Source organism: Ictidomys tridecemlineatus, chromosome 3 (genome assembly GCF_052094955.1).
Source record: "Ictidomys tridecemlineatus isolate mIctTri1 chromosome 3, mIctTri1.hap1, whole genome shotgun sequence".
NCBI classification, from domain to species: domain Eukaryota; kingdom Metazoa; phylum Chordata; class Mammalia; order Rodentia; family Sciuridae; genus Ictidomys; species Ictidomys tridecemlineatus.
In genome coordinates, this window is record NC_135479.1 from 145,904,494 (window position 1) to 145,921,225 (window position 16,732).

At 35.0% G+C, this 16,732-nt stretch overlaps 1 protein-coding gene across 1 annotated transcript in view; it reads left to right on the forward strand.

The window, feature by feature from the left end:
- Kpna1 (karyopherin subunit alpha 1) overlaps positions 1-16,732 on the forward strand; it is a 64,463-nt gene that overhangs the window by 16,226 nt on the left and 31,505 nt on the right. The window contains exon 2 of the mRNA XM_005327666.4: positions 465-598. Coding sequence (XP_005327723.1) covers positions 470-598 — 129 coding nt within the window. The 5' untranslated portion in view covers positions 465-469. The remainder of the gene's footprint in view (positions 1-464; positions 599-16,732) is intronic.

Genomic DNA, 16,732 nt, shown 5'->3' on the forward strand with positions numbered 1-16,732 from the left:
TTCTTTTTAAGGTGATGAAAGTACTCTGAAATTCACTCCAGCAATGGTTGCACACAGCTGTGAATACAGTAAAAAAACCAAAAAAAACAAAAAAAAATGATGCATTATGTATTTTAATAAAACTTTTAGGGGCTGGGGATGTGGCTCAAGCGGTAGCGCGCTCACCTGGCATGCGTGTGGCCCGGGTTCGATCCCCAGCACCACATACCAACAAAGATGTTGTGTCCGCCGAGAACTAAAAAAAATAAATATTAAAAAAAAATTCTCTCTCTCTCTCTCTCCTCTCTCACTCACTCTCTCTTAACAAAAAAAAAAAAAAATAAATCTTTTAAAAATAATCAAATCATTTCTGGTGTCGCTTTGGGGTGAGTTTAGGCATGTATATGTTTAAGACTGAGCTTGTGGAATAGCAAAGCTTATGATAGTTAACAGTAAGCTCAGCTGCTCTCTCTCCACACTTGTAGAAATCATGACCACCCCAGGAAAAGAGAACTTTCGCCTGAAAAGTTATAAGAACAAGTCTCTGAATCCTGATGAGATGCGCAGGAGGAGGGAGGAAGAAGGACTACAGTTACGCAAGCAGAAAAGAGAAGAGCAGGTAAGTTCTTGTTTATTTCTTATAAAGAACTTAATGTTCCATATTAAGAAGGAAATCTCACTCCCATTTTTATTTTAATGTTTAATAAAAGTTTCCCTTCCCCTTCTATAAAATCAACATATTTTGAGGATAGGGAAGAGAAGGTACTGAAAAATGGATTAAAAAAAATGGGTCAATCTCTCAGTTTCCTATTTTCTCAGTATAACTACTATTTAATATTTTGGCCTATATTTTTTCATAAATTAATGTTTCCTTCTTAAGATTTTGTACATGGATTGATTCTCAAATGACCAAAAAACATTGCTTCTTGTTATAAACTTTAATTTGAAAATTTATAAACATAATACAAAAATAAAGAGATAATGAAGCTTATAAACCCATACCTGCTGCTGCTTTTTTTTTTTTTTTTTTTTTGGTGATGCTGTGTTTGAACTCAGGGCCTTGTGCATGCCAGGCAAGCACTCTACCAGTAGAGCTATACCCCCCAAAATGTGGCATTTATACACAATGGAATAATACTCAGCACTAAAAAATAACAAGATCATGGCATTTGCAGGGAAATGGATGGTATTAGAGCAGATTATGCTAAGTGAAGTTAGCCAATCCCTAAAAAAACAAATGCCGAATGTCTTCTCTGATATAAGGGGGGTGACTCAAAATGGGATAGGGAGGAAGAACATGAGAAGAAGATTACCACTAAATAGGGAAGAGAGGTGGGAGGGAAAAGGAGGGAGAAGGGGAATTGCATGGAAGATGGAAGGAGACCCTCATCGTTATACAGAATACATGTATGATGTTGTGAGGAAAAAAAAAATCTAATGTGTCCCATTAGATTGGGTAGAGAAAAGTGATGGGAGGGGAGGGGAGAGGAGGGGAGGGGAAGGGGGTTTAGGAAGGGCAGCAGAATAAAATAGACATTATTATTGCTGTATGTATATCGGTGACTGTATGACCAATGTGATTCTGCAACTTGTACAATCAGAAAAATGAGAAATTATACCCCATTTGATTCAAATGTATGAAGTGTCAAGATCATTGTACTGTCATGTGTAGCTAATTAAAAAAAAATAGAGCTATATCCCTAGCCACACCATACCTGCTTTCTATTTGTTTACCTTTATATTCCTTTAGTTTTAAAGTAAAATTTCAGGGAATGTATCTTTTTATTCCTGAATGATTTCTGTATTATTTATAAGAATATTTATGACATTGGGTTTTTAAATTTTTTTCCTTTTTTAAAATCATTTTTAACCTGAGAACATCTTATAAGAGCATTGGGACTTAGCCTCACTGTATCTCCCTTTAAAAGTGCTTAGGACTAGGCTGGGGTTGTGGGCTCAAGTGATGGAGTGCTCGCCTAGCATGTGTAAGCACTGGGTTCGATCCTCAGCACCACATGAAAATAAAAAATAAAGGTATTGTGTTCACCTACAAAACTCAACACACACACATACACACACACACACACAAATGCTTAGGACAAATGGTTCATCACTTTCTTTTTCTTTTGATATTTATTTTTTATTGGACAAAATATCTTTATTTTTATGTGATGCTGAGGATCAAATCCAGGGTCTCACGTGTGCTAGGCGAGCGCTCAACAGCTGAGCCATAACCCCAATCCGGTCTATCACTTTCAACAGACATTTAAAGGCCTAAAGCTTAGGTGACTATTTTTTTTTCTTTTGCTAAGAATAGACTTTTGAGTCTTGAAGGACCTTTTGACTCCTACATTATAAAAACTTTATAAGAAGGCATATAAATGAGTGAGAACCCTTCATACCTGAAAAATAAGATAATCTGTCATAAATATTTTGCAGTTACAGTGAAATACTCATGTGGTGCTGAGGATGGAAACAAGGGCCTCGCACATGCAAGGCAGGCGTTCTGCTGCTGAACTGCCATTTCAGCCCCAACACATACTCTTGAGAAGCACAGCTCTAGATAATTTAGGTGAAATGGAAGAGTACATTACAGTCTCAGTTTTTTATTTGTTAGGGTTGTAGATGTTTGAATCAAGCACTGTATTGTTAGCATTATCATCATTATTGATAAGGGTGTTTTGTAATATTATGAAAGACTTTATATTGAGTATAGTGAATAAAGTTATAAATTCTATCTTATCATCATTGACAGTAACTATTTATTCATAAAAGAGTTTCTTTTGGATTCTTATTGCCTCTCTGCATCTGTCTGATTGATGGTGGATTTATTATCCTTTTGTTTGGATTAATTTAGTAGATTCTGTTTTTATGGTAAAGTTCCTTTTCTTTGAAATAAAAAAAAACGTATTGTTATATACTTATATTCACCTATATAAATGTGAATGTATGCATATATGCAGGTGAACACAGGTACTGATCTGAATATAATCTCACACATAGGGATTGTCTTTAGTATAAAGCCATTTGAAGTTGTGGTAGTTGTACTCTATCATTAACACAGTGTTTTATTTTGTTTCTTCTTGGCAATTGCTAGTTCATACAATTAAACGCTTATAAAATTTACATTAAAAATAAAATTTTCATATTAATTGCCTGAAGGTAGATGCTCAAAGTACTTAGTATATCAGGTGGCAAGTATGATCTTTATACATCTGACTAAAACAGTTTTTTATTGGAAGTTTACCATATTTATTGTATGAGATCAGAAATTGCAATAGGGCTTTTATTAGTTTCTGGAGACTGCTCTATAAAGTTTTAATTTTGTCATTTCACATATACTAACTTGTATGGCCAGAACTAGTAAGAGTAAACAGGCTTCCCAATACCAAAACAGTACTTACTTCACGCCTAATTTCTAAAATAGTAAACATCAGGAAAACACAAATTCATTCAGGGACTGTTTATCTTTGCACAGTTGCTTTGTCATCTATCTGAAAAAGTAACTGGCTTACACCAACTGAGCAGTTAGATTTGAGAGTAATATAGGAGTGGATGCGGCCAAATATACAAAAGATATCTAGCTTTTAGGGCTATCCCTTCAGTATATAAGAACTTAATATTTGTTATCCAGCAGCACTGTATAAATGTATTGTGCAATTGGCAATGACAGACCAAACTAAAGTTTATTTTTGGTAGAGCATTTTACTATTTATTAATGCGTTTCTAATTGAGCTCTTTTTCTCTCTTTTTCTACAGTGCTAGGGATTGAACCACTGAACTATTATTTCCAGCCCCTTTTCATTTCATTTTATTTTTTTTAAAGATTTTATAGTTGTAGATGGACAGAATGCTTTTACTTGTTTAGCTTTTTATGTGATGTTAAGGATTGAACCCAATGTCTCACATATGCTAGGCAAGCGCTCTGCCACTGAGCTATAGCCTCAACCCCTCCTTTTTATTTTTTATTTTAAAACAGTGTCTTGCTAAGTTGCCCAGGCTGGTCCAAACTTGGCATTCCTCCTACCTCATTCAGCCTCCTGAATAGCTGGGATTACAGCTACCATGCCCTGGTGGTAACTTGTAATTCTTCACATACAGAAAGAACACTTTGTGTTTACTAATAAAAGTTTTTGAGCTACTTAGACTTGCTGGCTCAGTGTCAGTGGGTAACACAAGTGTTGTTAAAAAGTTCATAAAAAAAAATGATGAAGAATGGAGGCTTTCTTGATATTAAGAGTTAGAAGAAATAATCTTCTGGAATAACCAAGATGATAAACTCTGGATAGCCAGTATTTCCCATTAATTATTTGACAGACTAGGCAACCTGTAGTCTGTACATAAGTGTATGCAAATCATGATTTTTTTTTTCCAAAAAAAAAAAAAAACAAAACATTTTTACTTGGAATACTTTGTGTACCAAGTTGAAAAAGCCCAATAATGCTAAAATACTTGAAAATACTTGAAATAATTTTTCTGCTTGCTTTCTCAAATAAGCCACTTTCAGCTCTCTTCAATGTTCAATGTGGCTTCAACTGTTAAATTTCTAAATAATATGTGTATATTACTGTATAACTTTTTCAATTTGAAGTATTATCTATTGATGTTCTTTTGTGGTAGTTGAAGATTTAAGTTCTTATATAACTTTCAATTTTTCTATTCTCCTAGTACAGTAATATTTCATTATGTATGTGTTATTCACAGCTAAGTAGTACACTGTGGTTACATTTTCTTTTTTGTACGTTCTTTTTCTTATAATATCCTCCCCCCACTCCTTTATTAAACTAGTTTGGCTTTCTTCAGATTTTTGGACTAAATTTGTTTTCAGTTCTGAGTCTTTTCCAGAGCTTTGTGTGGTTTATGGACTTGTTTCTCAACAGTAATTTCTCCACAGACTTTTTAGGTTTGATTTCCCATTATAATGACTCATGTCTTTTCTAAGCCTGCCTTTTATTGTCATAGATATGGTTAGGGGTTACACATGTCTTCTGATTTCAATAAATAAGAGTAATTTATGGTTTTTGTCTTATGATTGCAGGGTGATGCTTCTGAGGGTAGGCAGATAGAAAGGACTGTTATTTTTAATTTGTATAACTCATCCTGAAGGGCAGATTGTTTTATTTTTTGTTACTAGTGGTGTGAAAATTATATTGATTTAGAAAAGAAAAGTTGTATGATCTATTTTAATTCTTCTGTTGTAAATAATAGAGCTGTAGGATCTATTTAATTGTATGTGAATAATATATTGTTGTGAATAATAGAGTGTACAGTTCTAGAATAGTGCACTGGATTAATTTTAGTAATTTTGAAGTATGGATGATAATAGTTAACTATAGAGTATTGTATGTATGTCAGGTAAACACTTTATGAATTAATTCTGTCAGCCAAACTTCAAGGTGAGTTATTGTTTCCTCTTTTAATGATATTTATGTGTAGATTGAGGTTGTGAGCCACAAATGAAAAATTTAGATTTTATTGGATGAAATTCAATCCAGGTGAATGTCTTTAGATAATCTCTGTGATCCTGGGAAATATATAATATTTTTATTAAAAATTGAAAAGGGAAGGATGTACATTCATTACTGACATTCGTAGTTTTTGTTTTTTTTTCTTTTAATCTCCCCTTGTGGTTGCAGCAGTTCAGTGGAAACGACCTTGGTCATAAAGAATAATACTGTTTGTCACTTGAAGGAACCTTTGAAATCATCTATACCAGTAATGTCCAAATTGTGTTCTGTGGAACTTTTTTTTAAATTTCCCTCCCTTCCTTCCTTCCTTCCTTCCTTCCTTCCTTCCTTCCTTCCTTCCTTCCTTCCTTCCTTCCTCCCTCCCTCCCTCCCTCCCTCCCTTCCTTCCGTTGTAGATGGACACAATACCTTTTTTTTATTTGTTTATATTTTTTTGTGTGGTGCCAGGGATGGAACCCAGTGCCTCATGCATACTAGGCAAGCGCTATACCACTGAGCCACAACCCCAGCCCTTCTGTGGAACTTTTGAGATTCTGAATGTGTCTCCTCCTAGTTTTGTTTTCTCTGAGAAATTTGAAAGCTAGTATGGTAGCCATTACCCACAGGTGGCTATTGAGCATTTAATATGTGGCTTATTCAGATTGAGATGTCATGTAAATAAAAAATTTACACTTGAGTTTTGAAGATACAGTAGGAAGAAAGAATATGAAGTATCTTTTTTTTTTAAAGAGAGCAAGAGAAAGAGAATTTTTAAATATTTATGTTTTGGTTTTCGGCGGACACAACATCGTTATTTGTATGTGGTGCTGAGGATCAAACCTAGCGCAGCGCATGCCAGGCAAGCACACTACCGCTTGAGCCACATCCCCAGTCCATGAAGTATGTTTTCTAAATTGACAACATATTGAAACCATATTCTGGGCATGTGAATTAAATATTATCAAAATTTTTTTAATGTGGCAACAAGAAAATTTTAAAAATTTCATTATATTTCTATTAACAGATGTAGATCATCTGCTGTATAACAGAACTCTGGAGTTTGAGTGATTTGCCTAAGATTATATAGTAGATTAGTGAAACCAAAAGCCTCTTGCATCTGGATTAATGCTCTTTCTACAGGATTATGTAGCATTAGGTTGATCTAATGAAAGTTATTTGGTGACTCCCTGTGGCACAAATCTTGTGTTCATTTTGCAGGGAAGTATTAGAAAGAAAGCATATTTAAAATTGATGGTCAAAACTATGTTTGGAGTACTTAGCTAACTCCTTATTAGTACTGACAATTAAGTGAAATCAGTTGTACCTTTTGGAGACTAGTAATACATCTCTGATTCTGTATGACCCCAATTCACTTACAGAATTATTTTATTATAATGATTTTTACATTTACTCATGATGCTGGGAACTTTTCATTCGAACAGTTGCATAACTTGCATTTTCCCTCGGCATTCTATTGCTTCATGAATTGTTTTTTCAAATTGAATATGCCATATACTTTTTTCTTCTTTTGTGCTTGTTTTGTTTTGTTTTGTGATGTTAGGGATTGAACCCAGGGCTTCTCAACGGTAGGCAAGCATTCTGCCAGTGAGTTACATCCCCAACCCCTTAACCTCATTCTTAACTTTCATCAAACTAGTTTTTTAGGAACTTTATGTATGTATGTATGTATGTGGTGCTGAGCCTCAAACCCAGAGCCTTACACGTGTTAGGCGAGTGTTCTACTGCTGAGCCACAATCTCAGCCCCCATGAAAACCAGTTTTTGTTCGTGCTTCTTTTAGGTAATAGAAGTAACTGCATATTGGCCAGCTTTTTTCATTGTTCCGCCTGCTGTTTTGAAACTGCTACTAGAGTTTCTATCATTTCATTAGTATCATTTAAGATATCTTGAAAGTAATTGTGTTTTTTTTTTTTTTAGTAATTGTGTTTTAAAAGCAAAACATTTTATTGTATTTTCTGTAATAGACTTTTCCTCCAGTAGTTTTGAATGCTGTTGACTTAGCTTTGCTGTTCCAAGTCAGTTATCAGACCAGCAATTGTATTTTTCATGACCAGTTGTAATATTATACTAAAGACACTGTCTAAATATTTATAATGTCAGTAGATAAAATTTTTAGTGATTAAATATGATTTTGGGATCATGTGTTTTATTTATGTATTTTATATATATATATATATATATATATATATATATATATATATAATATTAGTTGTAGATGGGTACAATAGCTTTATTTTATTTTTATGTGGTAATGAGGATTGAACCCAGTGCCTCACATGTGCTTGTTGAGTGTTCTACCACTGAGCTACCATCCTAGTCCTGAAATTGTGTACTTTAAATAATCGTAAACTAAATAAAAATGAGGGGAGAAATTCATATAAACAATTAAAAAAGTAAGGAAACAAATTATCTTTTTTATTTTTATTTTTATTTTTTATTTTTTTGGTAGTTTAGATGGACAGAATGCCTTTATTTTATTTGTTTATTTTTATGTGATGCTGAGGATCGAACCCAGTGCTTCACGCATGCTAGGCAAGTGCACTGCCACTGAGTACATCTTTTTTTTTCCCCCTTACATCATCGCCAACACTTATTGGTATTTGTATTCTTGATTTTAATATGACAGCAGAATGCATTTTGATTAATTGTACACAATTGCAGCACAACTTTTCATTTGTCTGTACACGATGTAGTGTCGCACCATATGTGTAGTCATACATACACCTAGGGTAATAATGTTCATCTCTTTCCACCATTGTTCCTGCCCCCATGACCTTCTCCTCCCTTCCCCCTTCCTCTCTCCCCTTTGTCCAGTCAAAGTTCCTCCAATTTTCCCATGACATCCCCCTCCCCATTATAGGTCAGCATCCACTTATCAGAGAGAACATTTGGCCTTTGGTTTTTTGTGTTTGGCTTACTTTGCTTAGCCTGATATTCTCCAGCTCCATCCATTTACCTGTAAATGCCATAATTTTATTCTCTTTTAACACTGAGTAATATTCCATTGTGTGTGTGTATAAAATATACATACATATATACATATATATATACTCATATATACATATATATATATATCACAGTTTCTTTATTCATTCATCTATTGAAGGGCGTGTAGGTTGCTTCCACAGTTTAGCTATTGTAAATTGAGCTGCCTCAAACATTGATGTGGCTGCATTACTATAGTATGCTGATTTTAAGTCCTTTGGATATAGACCAAGGAGTGGGATAGCTGGGTCAAATGGTGGTTCCATTCCAAGGTTTCTAAGGAATCTCCATACTGCTTTCTAGAGTGGTTGCACCAATTTGCAGTCCCACCAGCAATGTATGAGTGTGCCTTTCCCCCACATCCTCGCCAACACTTATTGGTATTTGTATTCTTGATAACTGCCATTCTGACTGGCATGAGATGAAATCTCAGAGTAGTTTGGTTTGCATTTCTCTAATTACTAAAGATATTAAACATTTTTTTAAATATATTCATTGATTGTGTATCTTTTTCTGAGAAGTGTCATTTCAGCTCCTTAGCCCATTTATTGATTGGGTTGTTGAAACAAATGATCTTAATTAAATGTCATGCTTGTGGCAAAGCCTCTTAGAGAGTTGGTTTTTTTTGTACCATGGATTGAGCCTAGGAGCGCTAACCATTGGGCGACACCCCCAGTCCTTTTTCTTTTTTATTTTGAGACAGAGACTCGTTCAGTTGTGGAAACTGGGTTTGAACTTAGGATCCTCCTACTTCAGCATCCCAGATTGCTGGGATTACAGGCATGTACCACTATGTCTGGCCAGAGAAGCATTTTCAAATGTTTTTAAACTATATGAATTTGATTTAACTATCTGTATTGATGTATATCCTAAGAACCAAAGTAATTGTAAACAAATCTTCAAAATTGCTTTTAGCCATCATAAAATTGACAATTATCATGAAACTATATATATGTATGTATATATAAACTATGTTTGTGTATGTAAAATTTATATGTAAATCAAAGAGGTTAACTAGATATGAATTGGTAATAACACTAGAAAGTCATTTTTTTTAAGAAAACACCAGCTCTGTCCTGAAAAAGCCTAGAAATAGTGAATTACATTTAGTAGTGAGCATTCCAGCAATCCTAAGACTTAGTATTCAGAAATAGTTAGTATTTCCCAAAAGAACCAGACTCTTTGAAAAAAAAAAAATAACTTATTTCTAATCAAAAATAGGGAATACTCAAGATGAACTGTAATTTTTATATAACATAAAGAAGTTAATCTGAGATTACTGAAATTATATCAAGAGTCAGGAGTTAACTTGAACAGGCTTCTTAGGCCAAAAAAAAAGGGGGGGGGTGGTATTTTGAGTATCAGAAAGGATACTATAAGGACTTCTGCTTTTGGCTAAAATGGGTAAGCAGAGCTTCCATTTACCTTCTTACCTCAAGTAACAAAGAATCAACAGTTAAAATACATGAAACAACAGTTCTATAGCCTATGTATGTTGAGATAGAGTTTAGAATATGAGAAGTCCAAGGCATGGGACAAAGTGTCAGAAAAGAAGACTTGTATATAGAAGCTTGGAGATCTTCAAGGTGTTTCCTCAAGTATTCAGTAGAGTATACTGGTCAGCATGTGTGACTGAGAAAACTACCCAAGGTTAGAGAAAATGCTGTTGGAAAGGATATAGTGCCTGGTGCTTATTTTGGTCTGGAAATAGTTCCTGTTCCCACCAGCCACTCTAGGAAAACTCTTTACTTCATGGAGAATTAAGTAGAATATTTACGAAAGTCTTGATTTCATTAGTGGAAATTAGCTCTAGACTTAGCACTACTCACACCTACATAACAAATCATAGAAACAAGGTTCAAAAGCATCAAAATGTTTTAATATAACTTAGCTGCCTGCCAGAATAGAGATCAAGAGTATTTATACAAAGTATTTAACAAGGTAAAATTGGTAAGTCTAGCATCCAAGATAGCCAAGTATACAAATAAGCAGGAAAATATACCTGTAATGAGGAGAGATCACTTGAAACTGACAGATGATAGACTTAGCAGAGAATGACATTAAGGTTATCATAACTGTGTTTCCTATGTTGAAAGAGTTAAGTTAGAGACATGGAAATATTTTAAAAGATAATAATTAAACTTGTGGAGATGAAAACTATGAGTCTGAGATAAAAATTATACAAATGGGATTGGTGACAAATTAGAAATTGCAGAAGAAATTGGTGAACTTCAAGGCATAGGAATAGAAATTATCTAAAATGAAAAAGAGGTAAAAAGAACAACCACTCCTTTGTACAAACATGCAAGGGGAGAAAAAGACTGTAATTGAGTTATGGGACAATTTCAAGAAAATTTATGAATAATTGGGGAGTTTCCAAAGGCAAAGAGGATAGAAGAGGAAAAAAAATATTCAAAGAAATAACATCTTGGGGCTGGGGTAGAGCGCTTGGCTCAGTGGTAGAGCGCTTGGCTCAGTGGTAGAGCGCTTGCCCCTGGGTTTGATACTCAGCACCACATAAAAGTAAATAAATAGAATAAAAATATTTTGTCCAACTACAACTAAAAAATAAACATTTTTTAAAAGAAATAACATCTTAAAACTTTTCATAACTAATGAAAACTGTAAACTCACTGATTAAAGAAATGTAAATATTCACAAGAAACATGATTAAAACCACATATAACTAAACTACTCAAAACCAATCCTAAAGAGTCTTAAAAACATAGCTGGGCATGGTGATATATGCCTGTAATTCCAGTGGCTCAAGAGGCTGAGGCAGGAAGATAACAATTTCAAGGCCAGCCTCAGCAATTTAGCAAGGTCCTAAGCAACTTAGTGTGGTATTCTGTCTCAGAATAAAAAGGGTTGGGGATGTGACTCAGTGGTAACATGCCCTGGGTTAAATCCCCAGTGGTCCCCCCCAAAAAATCCCACAAAAACTCATAAAGAGCACCAAAAACATACATTAAAGAAAGGACAGTTTTTTCAACAAATGGTGCTGGAAAAACTGGATATCCAAATGTAGAAAAATGGAATTAGACTTTCTCTCATCATGTACAAAAGTCAAAAATCAAAATCTGTCAAAGACCCAAATGCAAAACCCCAAATTATGAAACTACTGGAAGAAAACAGGAGAAACTCTTGGGAAAACTACTTGTTTTTATTCTCATGCAACAACAATTTGGGGCTTCTAAGATCTCATAAGTTGTAGTGATTTCTCATAACTGACAAGCATTCAGTTCCGCAACTCTAGCTGGGTATCTTGGAATTCGAATTGGATTCTGACACTGTCTACCTGGAGATAGTGTAGGATCCCACAGGTTGAAGGCTCATCTCTAAGACTTGCTTGTTCCCCTCTCTACTTTAGATGCTAGTTGCAAGCCCTAAGTTGTTTAACTAGTGCTTCAACTTCTAGTTATAAATCGGGGTTTCCACACTTCCTTCCTTGGGTTTAATTTATTTGTTGGAGCAGCTCAAAGATCTCAGGAAAACCTATGCTGGTTTATTATAAAGAATATTTATGAAGAAATGCATGGGACAAATAAACCAGTATGGGAGAAAGGGTACAGAACTTTTTGTTTCCTCTTCAGGCATGCCACCCTTCAGGAACCTCCATGTATTCAACTAGCTGGGAGCTCCCTAAATCCTATTCCTTTTGGGTTTCTTTGCAAATCCAATGCTGATAAAGTGAGTTGAATAACCCAGGCTTGTGTGTTTTAAATTCTCAGTCTCTCTGTGTAGCATTCTTCCTGGTATGGGGCAGGAAGCCTCTGGAATGAGGATTCTGTGACCTACTATCAGAGAAAGGTAGTAGAGAATTTATGGACAGCTCCAAGACAGAAAGGGGAAGGAGAGATTAACCTTCCTGTGACCCTCCTTGAGGAAGAAAAAATCTGGTTTCTGTGGGCTGCCTCAGTGAGGAAGTTATGAGTCAGAAACCATAGAGTCGAACCAAAATATATATATTATACATTGGTAAAAAATAAGTATGTAAAAGATGCTCCTTATCACAAATCGTCAGGGAAATACAAATCAAAACCATGAGGTATCATCTTATTCCAGTTAGAATAGCTATACTGAAAAAGACAAAAAGTAATATGTTGGGTGGGGGATATAGCTGAGTTGGTACAGTGCTTGCCTCAAATGCACAAGGCCCTGGGTTCAAACACCAGCACCACACATACGCAAAAAAATAAGAAATATTAAAAAGTAACGTTTACAAGGATGCAGAGAAAGGAGAATTTTTGTACACTTTGTACACTGTTGGTGTGAATGTAAATTAATATAGCCATTATGGAAAATGCTATGGAGGTTCAAAAAACTAAAACTATAACTACCATATGATTCATTTGTCCTACTACTAAGTATATAGCTGAAGGAAATGAAATACTTACATCAAAGAGACACTTGCACTTCCATGTTTATTAGAGGATTATTTACAGTTGCCAAGATACAGAGTCAGTTGAATTGTCCACGACAATTGAATGGGTAAAGTGGCATATGTACACAATGGAACGTTATTTAGCCATAAAAAGGAATGAAATTATATAATTTGCTGCAACATTTTATATTGAGTGAAATAAATCAGACCCAGACAAATACTATTTTCTCTTGCTCATAGGTGAAAGCTAAAAGTTGATTTTATAGAAGTGGAGAGTAAATTAGTGGCCATTAGAAATAAAGAGGGTAGGGAGATAAAAGAGATAAAGATTGGCTAATGGGTGCCAAAATACAATGACATGGAAAAGAATTAAGTTCTAATGTTTTATAGCATAGTAGGGTGACTATAGTTCATGAGAATTTATTATATATTTTGTAAAAAACTGAAAGAGAGTTTCCCAACACAAAGAAATGATAAGTGTTTAAGGAGATAGAAATTCATATTGTTCTGATATGCCCACTCAAAATTGAATATATGGGTCAAGTTATCAACACTATATACAACAAATATGCATCATTATTATATTTGATGAAGAAAATACACAAAAACAGGCATATTTCCATATAAGAGGGCAAATAATAATGGTGACATCAAATTTGTTACTGAAAAACCAATAGGGAGCCAGATTTTGCTGGAGAAATATCTTTAACAAAAGAAATTGTCAACTTAGAATATACCTAGCAAAAATATTTTTCAGAGATGATTGTGAAATGTAGGCGTATTCAGAAATATAAAAATTGAAAGAATTTACAATTAGACCCACACTACAGGCAATGTCAAAGGCATCCTTTGGACAGAAGTAGAATAATAGCCACCATTACACTGAAGTAAATGCTAGACATCATATGCATCTCTAAAGGATAAAGACTTTTTAATTTAAACCAGAATAGTGTTATACCTTAAAAATAAACAGTTCCTTAATAACAAAATGTCTAATCAACATTCAGATTTCCTACATTGTCTCATGATCTTTTTTTATAATTTTTGAGAACAGAATCTAAACAGTTTTTGTCTTGCCTTTGGTGACATATATATATATATTTTTTTTTAAGAGAGAGGAGAGAGAGAGAGAATTTTTGATATTTATTTTTTAGTTTTTGGCAGACACAACATCTTTGTTTGTATGTGGTGCTGAGGATCGAACTCGGGCCACACGCGTGCCAGGCAAGTGCGCTACCTCTTGAGCCACATCCCCAGCCCATATTTCTTAAACTCTCCTCTAAAAAGTCTTTATTTATGGTTAACATCCCACATAATATGAAATTTACCCTCTTACCATTTTAAATGGGCAGTTTGGTAGAATTAATCATGTTGACATTATTGTGTAACAGATATCTAGAACTTTTTCATCTTGAAGCTATTACAGGGCTAGGGCCTTCTGGGAAATTGAGGCAGTGAGAGGACAACCCCTTAAAACCCCGGATCTTATGCTCAAGTCAGAAAGATTTCAGACGTGTTGCTTGGAGTAACAGGCATGAATTTATTAAAAGAGATGGAAAAGCAGAAAGGGGGCCCCTCCCAAGGAAGAGAGTCATTCTTCTCAGAGAAGGACAGCATGCCTCTCCTTGACTGTAGTTTTATTGGGGTCCCAAGGAAGTTTCCAGAGTCCTACCCAGGTCCACCTCTTGACTTTTGAGTGACAGCAGAATGACATGAGACTTTCTAGTCCCCACTGCTATGACCACTCTAGATCACTTTGGCCCACATTGACGTTCTAATTGGAACCCTACAGGTTCCAGTGTTCTTATGGTTGGGAGGAATTAATCCTTCTCTTCTTGAATTCTGGAATCTGGTCTCTGTAAGGGTTAAAAAAACCCCACTTCAGGATAACTTATGTTCCTCTTATTGGAATTATTTTGAGCCTCCATATTTCTCCTGCAGATAATGGTAATTTGCTGAGGAATGTAACATATCCTGTCCACTTAAGCCAGGCAGGGCTACATTGCTTTTCAAAGGTGAAAGCAGGTGGGGTTAGCACAGTGGTCCCATTTTTTTAGAATTACCCCTTTAATCTCATATTCCCACCAATCATGTCTTTGTCCCCTATAAATCTATAGAACATTAAAGAACTATTCCTAATTTCTTCTTCCCCAAGACCCCTGACAACCACTGTTCTACTTTCTGTTTCCATGTTTGATTATATGACAGTTCTGTTTTGATTTTTTTCCTAGCAATTTCTTTACTGTTTTCTGTAGGAATTGCACATTTTATGTTACATCCAGCAGTGTGTGAGGTGTTCCATTTTTTTCACATACTTGTCAATGCTTGTTTTCTGTTTTTTGATAGGGGCCATTCTAATGATTTCTTACTTTTTTTTTTGTATCAAGAAGTAATGTTGACCATTTTTTCATATCCTGAAGGTCATTTGTTTATCTTTGGAGAAATGCCTATTGAGCTCTTATTTTAAAATTGGGTGTTGAATTGTAGGAGTTTGTTATATATTTTGATATTCAAATCCTTATATATGATTCACAGTCATTTTCTCCATTCTGTAGGTTGCCTTTTCACTTTATTGTCTAATGTGCAGAAGTTTTAAGGTTTAATATAGTCCTTTTTTATTTTTTTTATCATTTGTGAGTTTGATGTCATTTCTGAGAAATCATTGCCATATTTGGTGTTGAAAAGATTTTCTCCTCTAAGAGTTTTGTAGTTAGACTGAGGATTAAACCCAGGGCCTTACACATGGTAGGCAAATTCTTTATCAATTTTAATCTATTTTGAGGTAATGTTTGTATAAGGTTTATGGTAAGGATTCACCTTCATTCTTCTACACATAGATGTCTTGTTTTCTTGACACCATCACTAATAACTTTTGCCACCCCATTTTTCTGTTTTCTCATTTATTCCTTGGAAAGATGTTGTTAGAGAAGACATTTTCCTTGTGGAGCCTATGAGTCTGAATGAGTATGCCATTTAAAATGTTCCTTGGCTCCCATATTTCATAAGAACTCATAGTTAAATATAAAGACTTGGTTAGATACAGTTTTTTTTTTTTTTTAAAAACAAGGAGACTTTGTAGGTGACACTCTACTTCCTAGAGCATCACATTTTTTAAAATTTGTTTTAATTAGTTACACATGACAGTACAATGGAGCATCACATTTAAAATCACTCTCTTTTTGTGATGTTATTGATATTGCTAACATGATCTATCTACTATAAAGAGGCCCCATCACCACAGATTTTAGCAGCTTTTGATGATCACTGCTAAGGTCTACTACGTTAGTAGTACCTGTAGTGATAATTCCCTCTACTTTTATTAGCCTGTACTTTTTTTTATTTTTTATTTTTAATATTTATTTTTTAGTTCTCGGGGGACACAACATCTTTGTTGGTATGTGGTGCTGAGGATCGAACCCGGGCCGCACGCATGCCAGGCGAGTGCGCTACCGCTTGAGCCACATCCCCAGCCCCAGCCTGTACTTTTTTTTTTTTTTTTTTTTAATATTTATTTTTTAGTTCTCGGCGGACACAACATCTTTGTTGGTATGTGGTGCTGAGGATCGAACCCGGGCCGCACGCATGCCAGGCGAGTGCGCTACCGCTTGAGCCACATCCCCAGCCCCAGCCTGTACTTTTTTTTTTTTTTTTAAATATTTATTTTTTAGTTCTCGGCGGACACAACATCATTGTTGGTATGTGGTGCTGAGGATCGAACCCGGGCTGCACTCATGGCAGGCGAGCACACTACTGCTTGAGCCACATCCCCAGCCCCCAGCCTGTACTTTTTTTAAAAAAATATTTTTAGTTGTAGATGGACACAGTGCCTTTATTCATTCATTCATTTATTGGGGGGTACTAGGGATTGAACCAAGGGGCACTCGACAATTGAGCCACATCCCCAGTCCTATTTTTTT